The sequence below is a fragment of the Eulemur rufifrons genome, chromosome 2 (genome assembly GCF_041146395.1).
Source record: "Eulemur rufifrons isolate Redbay chromosome 2, OSU_ERuf_1, whole genome shotgun sequence".
Classification (NCBI taxonomy): Eukaryota; Metazoa; Chordata; class Mammalia; order Primates; family Lemuridae; genus Eulemur; species Eulemur rufifrons.
Window position 1 is genome coordinate 30,690,439 of NC_090984.1, and position 13,793 is coordinate 30,704,231.

The window sequence follows — 13,793 nt, forward strand, 5'->3', positions numbered from 1 at the left end:
AGAAAAAGACAGACACACAAAGAGGTGGGGAAGAAGGAGGAGGGTATTTCATGCAAAGGAAAAAGCCAAGTACAAAGACCCTGGCATAAGAAAGGGCTTTAGGTGTTAAGAAACACCAAAGGGAGGCCAGTGTGACAGAAGCTTAGTGAGCAAGGGAGCACAACAGGCTTGAGGTCACAGTGGAAGGAAGGGGGGAATTAGTCTTAGGCTATGGTAAGGACTGTGGGTTTTATGCTAAGAGGAATATTCTAGGGAGGCATTGAGGGCTTGTAACCAGATCAGCAGCAAAGTCTGATTTATACGTTTAAAAAAATCCTACCTGCTGCTGTTTGGAAAATGGACTGTAGTGGGGGCAGAGTGGAAAATGGATTGTAGAGGGGCAGAGTGGAGGCTGGGAATCCAGTGAAGATTAGGAGACAAATAAGAGATAACAAGCTGCAAATTCTAGGGTGGGGATGGGGATGGAGGGAAGTGAATAAATTCAAAACACATTTTGGAGACACAATCAACAGGTTTCAGTGGTGGATTGGATGTGGCAAGCTAAGAAGGAGTCAAGGATATCATGTGGGTTTTTAACTTGAGCCCAGAATGGTGGTGCCATTTACTGAGATGATGAAGACAGGAGAAAAACAGGTGTACTTGGTATTGGTGAAGGAGAGTAAAAGCTCTGTTTTGGAGAAAGTGAGTTTGACATGCCTGTTAGCATCCATGTGGAAATATCAGGAAGACAAATGGTGGAGGCATCGTCTGGAGTTCCAGGAAAAAGGGCAGTCTAGAGATGTAATATTGGGAATCAGCATGCATTAATGGTTTATTATTAAGTCATGGACTTGGAAGAGATAGAAAAGAAAAAAGGAAGAAAGGAAGAAAAAGGAAAGAAGAATCAGTGAGAGGTCTGATCGAGGAAGAGGTTTTAGCAAAGGAGATTAACAAGGAGCAGCCAGTGGCTAGGAAGAAACCCGGAGAGTAGGATGTCGTGAAGTTAAGAGGAGGGAGTCAAGGAGGCAGTCACCAGCTGTATAAGAGGTTCAACGAAATGAGCGTCTGCCGCCAGTGTTGAAGCAGTGCGGGGTGAGGTAGTGCTCTGCAAGCTGGAAGACTGTGAAACAAATAGTGTTTCCTGTTCAGATTCTCTACAAGACTGTTCTTGTAAACTTCGGGCCGCAAAAGCGGGAGAGTAAAAAGCTTGGAGAGAAAGGATCGTAAGGTGGAGGGGAGGGGTTCTTTTGAGTGTCACATGAGATAATGCTGAAAATGCATTTTGTAAACCGCCCTGTGCTAATGTCATTGCAGTTGTTATTAACGAGCCAGGGAATGGACTGAGACCTCTCCGTGAGAGAGGGCAGATAAGACGTGTGGACGGAGTCCCGAGTAGGAAATTTCATAATGAAGAAAACCGTTCCTCCTGAGAGCTTGTCTCCAAACCAGGCTTTGGTTTAGGCGCGATCTGGAGCAGCGTTGCGCCTCACTCGGGATTGACCGCACGGCGGCAGCATTGAACAGAGCACCGGGCGGATGCGGAGAGAACCGCCCAAAGCAGGAAAGGAGGAAGTCCGGCCCCAGATCTGAGGGCTCCGTCTGGCCCCGCCTGTGTCCCCCGCCGGCCAATCAGGATCCAGCTGACAGGACGGCGGCGCTGGGGCGGGGAAGAGGGCGGAGTCCGAGGTCTGTTCATTCGCAGCGAGGCGGTGTCTGGTATTGCGCTTCACTCCTTTCCCTCGTGGTTGCTCAGGCGAAAACCTGGGTGGGAATACAACCACTTTTGGAGAAAGGTCTGGCAGTTTCATATAAAACTAAATATACAATTGCTCTATGGCTTAGAATTTCTCACCCAGGTATTTATACAAAAGAAATTAAAAACATAAGTCCACGGAAAAATATCCATCAACAGAAAAATAGATAAAATGTAGTATATCCATACAATGGAATACTACTCAGCAATAGAAAGGAACCAACTACTGATACACGCAACATGGGTGAATCTCAAAATCATGCTGAATGAAAGAAGCCTTATGCAAAAGAATACGTACTGTATAATTCCATTTATAAGAGGCTCTAGAACAAGTTAAACTACGCTATGGTGAAAACAAAATCAGAACAGGGTGCTCTGAGGATTGGGGATGAGAATTGAGGGGAGGGGCACGAGGGAGCTTTCTAGGTGATGATAATGTTCTTAGAACTTTATGCAGTAAGGGAGATTGTCTTCTGTGCTGTCAAATGTAGTAGCTACTAGCCACATGTGGCTATTGAGTACTGAATTTGAACTTCATTTAATTTTAATTGATTTAAATTTAAAATTATATAGCCACATGTGGCTAGTGGCTACCAGAAACATAGCAAGACCCCCTTCTCTGAAAAAAAGTTAAAAAAGAAAATCAGCATAAACTCTAGTTAATGCTATCCATGCTAAAGTGTCAGAGGCGAAATGTGCTGATGTCTGCAACTTTGAAATTCATAACAAAAAGACGGATTGACGGGTGGAGGGATGGATAGATGTATAGACATGTAATAAAACAAATACAGCAAAATATTAATTGTAGAATGGTGGTAGGTATATGAGTATTCACTGTAAAATTCTTTCAACTTTTCTGTATATGCTGGAATATTCTCATAATTAAATGGGGTAACCACGATCTGAGAGGAGGGAGGAATGGTGAATTATTGTCTAGTGGGTACACAATTTCTATGTGAAATGATGAAAAAGTTCTGGAAAAAGATTGTGGTGATGGTTATACATATTGAATTTTGAATATACTTAATGCCATGAATTATACATTGAAAAACAGTTAAAATGGTAATTTTTTTGTCATGTATATTTTGCCATCCTTTTTTTTTTTTTTTTTTTAAGTTTGAAAGCCAAAAGAAAAAAAATATTGGGGGAAAATCTATTTGGAAGTCCCAGTGCATTCCTTCAAAGCAGTCTGGGCTACTCACAGAGAAAGAGGAGAAGGGAGTTGGCCATAAGTGTGCCAGGCCCATTTTGAACAGAGGGCAGTGGGAACACAGAACACAGCCTTTGGAAATAGACCTGGGCTCATAATCCCAGCTCTTCCACTTTCTAGCCATGTGCCTGTATGACTGTATTTGTTTCTTGTTGCTATTGCTGCTGTAACAAATTACACAAATTTAGTCCCCGAAAACAACACAAATTGATTACCTTGCCATTCTGGAGGTCAGGAGTCTGAAATGTGTCCACTGTGCTAAAATCAAGAGCTGCGTTCCTCCTAGAGACTCCAGGGGAGAATCCATTTCCTTTACTTCTCCAGTTTCTAAAGTCCAGTTTCTAGAGGCCTCCTGGATTCCTTGGCTTGACTCATGGCCCCTTCCTCCATCCTCAAAGCCAGAGGTAACATCTTCACATCTGTCTGTCTCTTATCTCTCTCTCTGAACTCTGCTTCCTTTGTCACAGCTTCTCTGACTCTTGTGTCTCTCTCTTTCCCTTATGATTACACAGGGCCCACCCAGATAATCCAGGATAACCTCTCCATCTCAAAATCCTTAAAGGGACTCAAAAGTCCCGTTTGCCAATGTAGAGTTACATTTAAAAATTCTAGGAGGCTGGGGCGGTAGCTCATGCCTGTAATCCTAGCACTTGGGGAGGCTGAGGTGGAGGATCACTTGAGGCCAGGAGTTTGAGACCAGCCTAGGCAACATATCGAGACTCTATCTCTTCAAAAAAGAGAAAAATTAGCTGGGCTTAGGTGGTACATGCCTGTAGTCCCAGCTACCTGGGAGGCTGAAGCAGGAGGATCACTTGAGTTCAGGAGTTTGAGGTTGCAGTGAGCTATGATGATGCCACTGCACTTGAGCCCCAGCAACAAAGCAAGATCATGTCTCAAAAAAAAAGAAAAGAAAAAAAACTCTAGGCATTAGAATATGGGCATTTTGGGGGAGGGTCATTATTCTGCCTTCCACAGTGACCTTGAAGATTTTCCTTAACCTATTTAGTTACTCATTATGAGCTATGGCATTGGTACTCAGTATATGTCAAGACAACATTGAAGAGGAAAAATATTTCCTATGATTGCTTCCTAACAGTTTTATTGAGATATAATTCACATACCGGCCAGGCATGATGGCTCATGCCTGTAATCCTAGCACTCTGGGAGGCCGAGGCGGGTGGATCATTTGAGCTCAGGAGTTCAACACCAGCCTGAGCAAGAGCAAGACCCCGTCTTTACTAAAAAAAAAAAAAAAAAAAAAAAGAAGAAGAAGAAGAAAGAAATTAGCTGGACAACTAAAAAAATATATATAGAAAAAATTAGCCGGGCATGGTGGCACATGCCTGTAGTCCCAGCTACTCAGGAGGCTGAGGCAGTAGGATTGCTTGAGCCCAGGAGTTTGAGGTTGCTGTGAGCTAGGCAGATGCCACGGCACTCTTGCCCAGGCAACAGAGTGAGACTCTGTCAAAAAAAAAAAAAAAAAAATCGCATACCATACAATTTAATCATTCAAAGCAATGGTTTTTAGTATAGTCACAGAGTTCTGCAACTATCACCACAGTCAATTTTAGAACATTTTCGTCTTTCTTTTATTTTTACATATGAGGAAACAGAGGTCTGAGACATTAAGGAAACTTGTTTAGGGTAACATCTACCTGGCAGGGTTGGGGCATTGAAGTGGCTGTCAGTAGCTGAGATTCCAGTCCAGGCTCTGCCCGTCATGAAATTAGGCCAGTAGCCTGGGAGCAGTGAGGTATGATAGCTAAGCAGGTGTAGCAGTTAAGCAAGCAAGCAACCTGGGTTCAAGGCTTGATCTTGCTATCTATATATACGCAATGTGACCTTCAGTAAAACTTCTTGGAGCCTTGGTTTTTTTCCTCATTTGAAAAATGAGGTCAATTTATTCCATGATTATCTATAAAAGGCGGTAGCTGGACTCAGCTATAAGAGCCCTTCCAGCTACGTAATTCCACGCTTCTATGAGGGAAAAAAAAGATAATTAAAAATCAATTCTCTGAGTATACAGTGCAAGAGGAGGGACAAGAATTCCTTGGAGACAGGGACTCACACACTTCCCTTGTATCCTCTGGCACCTGCCACAGGTCTGAGTTTCTCACTTACGGACCTTAAGCAGGGTGGAAAGACAAATGCTTAAAATGCCCCTTACTAAGGCAGAGAAGGGGAAACAGTTGCGGGGCAGGTGCAGCGGACTAGGCAGGCCTCAGGGTGGTCTGCCCAGGAGTGGAAGCTGGAACTGTGAGCGGAAACAGGGCTGTGAGGGACGGGAGATAGCTTTTCCCCAAGGCCAAGTCCAGCCGCTGTGTGGAGGGTAGAGAGGAGAGGGAATGCGTTGGAAGGATGATTCTGAAAATAAATCTTCATTGCCGCGTTGGTTGACACTACACTACGCGCCGCCCAGCCGCGGCCCCAGCCTCCTCTCACCACTCCCACTCGTCCATTCGACTTGGTATGCTCGGCCGCCGCGATAAACCTCCCTCCGCTGGTGTGCGATTGGTACAGCCCAAGCTCCATGCGTGTCTTTAGTTGGAACAAAACTAAAGACACGCCCATTACCACGCCCCTACCTCTGGTTGGCTGGAGAATTTAAAGATCCAGCCGGTGATAGGGTGATTTTTTAGCCCTAGAATTTGAAAGTTTCTAGTTTTTCGTAGTTTCGCCAGCAAGCCGGCTCTGATCAGCTTGTTCATCCACGTTCCCAAACAAGTGAGTGTTTGCCCGAGCCCCGAGGTGGGAAGCAGAAATCCTGATATTTCTAGGGGTCCCAGTCTGGAGGGGACAGACGGAGGGAGCATGGATTCCTGGACCCCAGGGTCCCCCCACAATTTCCCTAGCAAGATATTCTCCGCCCCATCGCCACCGTGAAGATGGGAAGCGCCAGGGCATGGGAATCACACCGATTCTGACCTCCACTAGCCGTTGTGGACTAGGAAGGGCAAGTGAGTTTGCCTCTCCCATCCCGTTTCCACTTCTGTACACAGGGAGCAGTGAGACCTCCTAGCTGCACGTAAACCAGCGAAAGTACCTGGGAGACAGAAGGCGCTTATTACATGTCTTTCCCCTTCCCATCTCCCCACATGCAATTCTCCTACTTCCTGGGGAGAGGACCCTGAGGATTCCTTTGCTGGCTCTGGGTCTCTCGGAAGCAGGATTTTCTGCGCAGGGACCCCCTTCTAATGCAGTCCTTGCAGGACTGCCGAGACGCCCCCAATCCTGGGTGCCCCTGCGCTGCTCCAGCAATGTTGCGTGGCAGGGTACATTCTAACAGTGGGTTTTCGGCTAGCCTTAGGGCTCTTTCACCGTCTCTATGACTTCCTTGTGTTACTAGTGACAGCCTCCATCATCCTATGTGGGCTTGACCAGGATTCCGGTCACGGCCTCTATGCCACCCACTATGTCCCCTGAATCTCCGTGACTCCTGCGCTCCGGTCTCTTTGCAGACCTCCGGAAGCGGTGACGATGCTTTCGGGCACGGCGGCGGCGGAATGCGAGGACGCGGAGCTGCGGTGCCGCGTGGCTGTGGAGGAGCTGAGCCCCGGCGGGCAGCCGCGCAGACGCCAGGCCCTGCGCAGCGCCGAGCTGAGCCTGGGTCGTAACGAGCGCCGCGAGCTGATGCTGCGGCTGCAGGCGCCAGGCGCGGCGGAGCGGCCGCGTTGCTTTCCGCTGCGCGCCGCGCGCCTCTTCACGCGTTTCGCCGCGGCGGGGCGCAGCACGCTGCGGGTCCCCGCCCACGGCGCTCCCGGGGCCGGCGCCGTGCAGCTGCTGCTCTCCGACTGCCCCCCGGACCGCCTGCGCCGCTTCCTGCGCACGCTGCGCCTCAAGCTGGCTGCGGCCCCGGGTCCTGGGCCGGCCTCCTCCCGCTCGCAGCTGCTCGGCCCGAGGCCCCGCGACTTCGTCACCATCAGCCCCGTGCAGCCCGAGGAGCTGCGGCGTGGGGCGACCACCCGGGCTCCGGACACCACGCTGGTGAAGCGGCCCGCGGAGCCCCAGACTGGGGCCAAACCTAGCGCTGTGAGGACAGGAAATGGGGCGCTTTGGGAGTGGGTGTGCCACTTTCTAACTTGGAAGAGACCGAGGAGGCCCAGGGTTGGGGGAAGCCATTGTGGCTATTTGAAGGGGCTGCCGTTTGTCTCAGAGGAGGTGGCCATTGGACATCTGAGCATGGCAGAGGTGTGGGAATTGCACCTGTGCTTCTCATAGTGTAACCCCTGAGGCCGGGTGCCTGAAAACAGGAAACGGGGCCCAGGCCACATGAAAAGAGAGAGCAGAAGAGGCCTGGAAAGGAGACCCCAGAAGGAAAACTAGTGCGGCGAGAAGATAGAAATGGCGCAATGAAGGGCCCTGGCTAGGCAGGGATTTGCTTGGGAGCTTTGAGGTGAGAGACAGGTGTGTGATAGAGAAATGAGAAGTAGAGTTGAGTGACAGTACCAGAGGGGTTAAGGAACCCAGGAGAGGGAGCTGAGGAAGGATCCGGACCCACACACTGAGGGGCCTCAGGGCCCAAGGAGAGACCTGGACCCCAAGAGTTTCCAGCAAGATCTCCGGGTGAACCAGGGCTGCCCAAGGCCTCCCAAGTGTGAAGCCAGCAGAGAAACGGGGCTACCCGGCCTAGCACTGCACGGGGCCAGGAAGGGTGGGGCCAATGCCGCAGGGGTAGGAGGAGGCCCTGAGACAGCCCTGTGGCCCCCAGGATGCCCCAAAGTGGCCCCTGCCTGTGAAGAGGCTCAGCTTGCCCCCCACCAAGCCCCAGCTTTCTGAGGAACAGGCTGCTGTGCTGAGGGTCGTCCTGAAAGGCCAGAACATTTTCTTCACTGGGAGCGCAGGTAGCGGGCCAGAGAGCGGGTAGGAGGACAGAGGTGGGGTGGGATAGAGGAGCAGGCAGCTCTGACGTTGCCCCTTGCCCAGGGACAGGGAAGTCATACCTGCTGAAGCGTATCCTGGGCTCACTGCCCCCCACAGGCACTGTGGCTACTGCCAGCACCGGGGTGGCAGCATGCCACATCGGGGGCACCACCCTCCATGCCTTTGCAGGTAAGTGGGAGTCCCTGGGGCTTGAGCTAAGAGCAAGCCAGGCCTATGGGAAGGAAGGGAGGTGGTCAGGGTTTAGAGGGTGCTTGAGTCTTGGCCCAGGCTGAGTAGTGTCACTCACAGGCATCGGTTCAGGGCAGGCTCCCCTGGCCCAGTGTGTGACCCTGGCCCAGAGGCCAGGCGTGCGGCAGGGCTGGCTGAACTGCCAGCGGCTGGTCATTGACGAGATCTCAATGGTGGAGGCGGACCTGTTCGACAAGCTGGAGGCCGTGGCCAGGTCAGTGTGTACGGTGAGGTCTGGGTTCTCTTCCTGTGTGGAACCCGCCCACCCTAGCGCCTAAAGCACCCCATGCTCCTCTCTAGAGCTGTTCGGCAACAGAACAAGCCATTCGGAGGGATCCAGCTCATCATCTGTGGGGACTTCCTGCAGCTGCCGCCTGTGACAAAGGGCTCCCAGCCCCCCAAGTTCTGCTTCCAGGTACCACTCACGCCCTGGCCCTGCCCCCCATGGGGGTCTGCTCTGCTCCCTGACCCATCCCCGTCCTGCCCCCACCAGGCCAAGAGCTGGAAGAGGTGTGTACCAGTGACCCTGGAGCTGACTCAGGTGTGGAGACAGGCAGACCAGACCTTCATCTCTCTGCTGCAGGCTGTGAGGCTGGGCAGGTGGGCCCTGGTGGGTAAAGAAGGGGCCATGGGTTGAGGATCCAGGCGTGGGTCAGAGTGGAACACAGGGAAGAGGAAGAGATGCTTGTCCTCGGGAACAAGCAGTCTGTACAGGAAGAGAAGCCTTGTGCGGGACACTGGGAAACCCAAGGCAGATTGTAGTAGAGAGTGTCATGCCCTGTAGGAGAAGGTCACTCTGTGAGCGCTGGGACCCAGCCTCCCTCAGGGTTGGGTCCCTGTCACCCACCACAGGGGCTGGCACAAAGTGCAGATCAGGGAAGGAAGGGTAGACAGTCAGATGGACACACAGAAGGAATTCAGAGATGTTGACTCACCCAAAGTCATGGCAGTAAGTGGTCTGACTCTAACACCCAAGAGCCTTCTACTCTTAGAGCCCATGGGGCCACTTGGTGGGAGAGGGGAGGCTGCAGACACGTTCTCTCCTCCACTAGGACAAAAGGGTGAAGTGCCACAGCTACTCTAACGTGGGAGTAGAAAGGAGGCCAGGAGGGCATAAGACATAGGCCAGAGCTGAGCCTTGAAAGGTCAGATTGGGATGGGATGAGGGCGGTAGAGTGGCTGTGAGGGGCTTTCTATGCCTGCGGACCCCGGCACAGACACAGGAGGCAGACAGGAAGGGGTACAGCACGCACCACCACTCATTGGGGATAAGAAGAAGGCTGAGCGGCAGACCAAGTACAGATGGTTCCATGCCGCTCCCCTCGTCCCACTTGAGTTGCTGCTATGCCAGGTCTTCCAGGTGGAAGAAGGCTTGAAATTGGAAAGGATAGAAGTATAGGCTGGATTTTTCACCCAAGGCAGCAGGCAAGTGGCTAGAAGATTTTACCCTGGAGGCTGACCTGACTGCAGGGTACCCAGTATTGCAGGGTGTCCACATCGGCCCCAAGTCTAGGTCCTGCAAACCTCTGGCCTGTGCTCACTCATCATATCCAACTTCCTCAGCAGCAGCGTGGGGTGGGAGGGTGGCCAGCTCCAACTTGGGAGCAGCAGCAGGAAAGGTGCCCACCTGTGAGCACAGCCCCGCACTGCTGCCCCCTCACGCCACGTTCATTCCCCATGTCTGGGGTTCAAGTAGGAAGGGACAGGTTGGCCAGCCTAGGGGCCAGCAAGTCCTGCCCTGGTGCCCTTTTTCGGTCCCAAGCCTGACCCATGACCTGCTGCTTCGGCCATATTGCCCATGTTCCCCACTTTCCCTGCTGTTTAGGTGGGCTCTGTCCTGACAGCCTAACCCCCACAGGTGCTCAGATGAGGTGACTCGCCAGCTCCGGGCCACAGCCACCAACAAGGTAGGGCAGGATGGGATTGTGGCCACGAGGCTCTGCACCCACCAGGATGACGTGGCCCTCACCAACAAGAGGCGGCTGCAGGAGCTGCCAGGTGAGCACAGAGCTGGGGATGGGCAAGACCAGTTGGGAGTGGCTGCTAAGCAGGTGTGGCAGCCCAGGTCATGGGGTCATTTAGATATCTAGGTCCCAACGTCTATGACCCTTACATTTGCAGAAGTAACTGTGACTTTGAGAGGTGTGGTAGACTGTTTCCAAAGCCCAGCTAGGCCTGAGCTGTCCCTACCCCATCCCCCATGCCCTGGTTAATAGGTGCTTTTGGACACTGAGCCACAAGTCAGTGATTTGTAACCTGTTTGCCCAACTGCCTTACTTTTTCCAGATAAGGTACACAGCTTTGAGGCTGTGGACAGCCACCCTGAGCTAGCCCAGACCCTGGATGCCCAGTGTCCCGTTAGCCGGCTCCTGCAGCTAAAGCTGGGGGCTCAGGTGAGTGGGAGGCAGGGTCTAGACTCTGGAAGCTTGGGCTACCTGCGTGGGCCTCCCTGATCTGTCCCCCTCTTCCCGGGCCACTCTGCAGCCAGTGGCCCCAACTTTGACTACACCAAACAACCCTCCCTCCTTCCTGTTTCACCCACCTTCCTGTCTTCAGCTTTCCACTGCTCCCCTCTTCCTGCACCGGGAGCTCCTCCAAGCAGTGTTGCCTTGGGCAAGTCCCTTTCCCTTGCTGAAGCTCTGTCCCTCTGTCCCCTCATCTGTAAAATGGGGAGTGAAATACCTTCCTCCATGGCCATCTCATGTCGCGTACCTTATAGGTGTGAGTCCTGATTCCTTCCCGGTGTTGGGGCAGGCATGGGGGGAGACATTCCTCACGATCCAAAGGGTACCCAAGGGGAAAATGCCCAAGGGGCACCCCGTGTGGCTGAGAGAGGGGTGGCAGGACCCAGGGGCTGTCCCTCAAGACTCGTGGCCCACATATGTACCCTCACGAGTCTGATCCTCCTCAAAGCCCTGTGACAGAGGTTACCTTAATGATCCTTACCACCTCCTGAGGCAAGCTGAGCAAGTGTTGTTCCTCCTTGACACAAGGGGAAACTGAGACCCAGGAAAATAAGGCAGCTTGCCCCAGGGATCACAGAGAGCTGGTGGCAAGCTAAGGATCGGGACTTGGTGCCTCTGCCATGACAGCTCCCTGCTCTGCAGCTCCGAGAACAGCTGTGGGGACAGAGACAGGGCTGTTCTCTCTTCCCTTGCAGGTGATGCTGGTGAAGAACTTAGCCATGTCCCGGGGCCTGGTGAATGGCGCCCGAGGGGTGGTAGTCGGGTTCGAGGCCGAAGGGAGAGGTGAGTGACGGGGGGAGGTGGCAGTCCTCCTGCTTGGGTGTGCAGCAGGGCCCCCAGGTAAGTGGGTGAGGAAAAAGCAAGGAAGAAATGCCCAAAGGCCCCTGCTCCTCACCTCTGACCAGCAGGACTGAAAGGTTGGCCTTCTCCGTGCCTTCCTCAGGGCTGCCGCAGGTACGGTTCCTGTGTGGAGTCTCTGAGGTCATCCGTGCTGACCGCTGGACGGTGCAGGCCACCGGGGGCCAGCTCCTCAGCCGGCAGCAGCTGCCCCTCCAGCTGGCCTGGGCGATCTCCATCCACAAGAGCCAAGTGAGCACCCAGTGTGGGGGAGGGGGACAGGGCAGGGCAGAGAGTGGATAGGGTATGCCTTGGGCATGTTGGGGCTCCATGTGTCTTGAAGGCTTTATGGGGGTTGAGCTTGCCCTAGATGGAAAGTTCCAGGCCAGGAGTAGAATCAGCCTTTCTTTAGTGAACTTCCCAGTCCAGTCCTTCTCTCCCTTTCCTGGACGCGTTCACTTTGCCTCTGCCACTTCCTGCCCCACCATTTTCTTTTTTTCTTTTTATTTGTTTTTCCTTCTGCTTCTATAGGTCAGAATGCCTTACCATTTTCTGAGCCAGTGCTGGATACATTAAATTTAATTCCTACAACTGTATGAAGTAAAGAATAATTAATAATCATTCCTATTTTATAGAAGAAGAAACCAAGGCTCAGAGAGGTTAAGGAACTTGTCCAGGTCACACAGCTAGTGAGTGGCAAGCTCCACTGGCACCTTCTGACCCAGAACTTGAGCTCTTTCCTTTCACCCCCATCCCTCAACTCTTATCCAAGAGCTGCATCTCCTGGTCCCCTTCCTACTCAGACAACCGTCTGCTGTCATATTCTCCCTCTGTCTTAAGACTGTCTGGACTGGGTGAGGAGATCCAGCAGAAGCCAGGCTAGTGAAGGGTCAGGTTCTTCAGGGCCAGGGACTTCAGGCTGAGCTGGCTCCATCTCTGTTCCTCCATCCCCCAGGGCATGTCCCTGGATTGTGTGGAGATCTCTCTGGGCCGTGTGTTTGCCAGTGGCCAGGCCTATGTGGCCCTGTCCCGGGCCCGCAGTCTGCAGGGCCTGCGTGTGCTGGACTTTGACCCCACGGTGGTTCGCTGTGACCCCCGTGTGCTGCACTTCTATGCCACCCTGCGGCGGGACAGGGGCCTCAGTCTGGTAAGAGAGAGTCACCTAGTGGAGGGTCCCTGTGGCCATGGGTGGCTGGGAGCTAGGACAGAGGGAAGGCCAAGTAGGACTTGGGTGGGGATGGCAGAGCCCTCTACTGGCTGCTTTGGGGCCAGAGGCAAGAGGAAAGAAATGTTGGCCTCCAGGATGTGCCCTGGGGAACAGCACAAGCCCATGACTGAGCTTCTTTGGCTCTAATCCAGGAGTCCCCAAATGATGAGGAGGCAGCCTCAGACCAGGAGAACATGGACCCAAACCTCTGAGCCCCAGCTGCAAAGAGAAGATAAATAGTGGTCTCCTCACCCTCCTGCTCCCTAGGGGACCAGGGCCCCAGGGAATAACTGGGGGAGGGGGACCAGCATTCCTTGCTCCATTCTTTAGGGGCTCCCTGCCTCCTGGCAGTGTTAAAGGGAGAGTGCTTCCCACCCATGTGCCAGCTGTGCCTCGGTTTGTCTCCTTTTGCCCCAGATGAGCTGCTTCAGGGTCATAAATACCCTTTCTGTGCCAGTTGGGAATGGGCCTGTGGTACCTGGTGTCAGAGGACAAAGCTCTCTGCAAGGGATGGACACAGAGCTACAGAGTCCTGAACACCCTCCCTTTGGGCTGCAAAAGGGAGAGGCAGTGAGGACAGGTCTCCCAGAGCAGCCTCAGGCATCTCTAGCGGGGGAACCTGGGGGAGACCCAGGCCGGTTGCAGGCCCAAAACAGAGAACGGAACGTGGGGGCATCTCCACAGCTAGGCCCAGCCTAGAACAAGCACCTTCTGAGCCTTACCTGAGAACAGAAACTGCAAAATGTGTGCCCGTATCTTAAGCTGCTTTTTCAGTGGATAAATAGTGTTGAGGGCACTGAAATGGATGTTTTCAGGTTGTATTTATTTAGGACAAATAAACTTGTGAATTGTGAATAACTGTGCGTCCTGCCTCCCCTCTCTCCCTCTCACTGGTGTGCGTGCACGCACAGGTGTTCACACCACGGTGGCTGAGATCACAGCACCCTTATGTGAGGTTTTGTTAGTGGCACTGGTTGTTTGGAAAGCTCAGTTATCTGACGTTGGTGACTAACAATGAAATGACAAGGCGAATCACCATCCCCTGATAGTCAGACAAGAGCGAACTAGAGAATTCACCTGGTGGGAAACACAAACAGGCCTGTCACAATGTCACAGGGGACACTAGGGGCCTACGTAGAAACTTTCTCATTTTAGGCCTTGCTGGGGCTCCAGCTTGAATGTTCTGAGGGGAAAGGAATCATCAACAAACTAACCAGTTTGTAAAAAAACCTG

At 52.7% G+C, this 13,793-nt stretch overlaps 1 protein-coding gene across 2 annotated transcripts; it reads left to right on the forward strand.

Moving 5' to 3' along the window:
* Positions 1-5,612: 5,612 nt before the first annotated feature.
* PIF1 (PIF1 5'-to-3' DNA helicase) lies at positions 5,613-13,413 on the forward strand. 2 transcript variants are annotated; one of them, XM_069459022.1, is made up of 13 exons: positions 5,613-5,690; positions 6,401-6,971; positions 7,651-7,783; positions 7,866-7,991; positions 8,112-8,265; positions 8,352-8,466; positions 8,545-8,651; positions 9,910-10,049; positions 10,338-10,444; positions 11,212-11,299; positions 11,460-11,605; positions 12,309-12,500; positions 12,713-13,413. In XM_069459022.1, exons 2-13 carry the CDS (start codon positions 6,420-6,422, stop codon positions 12,770-12,772), a joined length of 1,920 nt encoding a protein of 639 aa, XP_069315123.1. In that variant the 5' UTR covers positions 5,613-5,690; positions 6,401-6,419; the 3' UTR covers positions 12,773-13,413. The 2 variants fall into 2 exon arrangements, with proteins under 2 accessions (XP_069315123.1, XP_069315120.1); XM_069459019.1 differs by lacking the exon at positions 5,613-5,690 and having other exon boundaries at positions 6,420-6,971; positions 12,309-12,510; positions 13,122-13,321.
* Positions 13,414-13,793: the final 380 nt, after the last annotated feature.

Coding starts and splice junctions, on each gene's coding strand:
- PIF1 (XM_069459019.1), top strand. CDS start 6,420: ATGCTTTCGGGCACGGCGGCGGCGGAATGCGAGGACGCGGAGCTGCGG. Junction 8,467..8,544: donor CCCCCAAGTTCTGCTTCCAG/GTACCACTCACG, acceptor TGCCCCCACCAG/GCCAAGAGCTGGAAGAGGTG. Junction 11,606..12,308: donor TCTCCATCCACAAGAGCCAA/GTGAGCACCCAG, acceptor TCCATCCCCCAG/GGCATGTCCCTGGATTGTGT.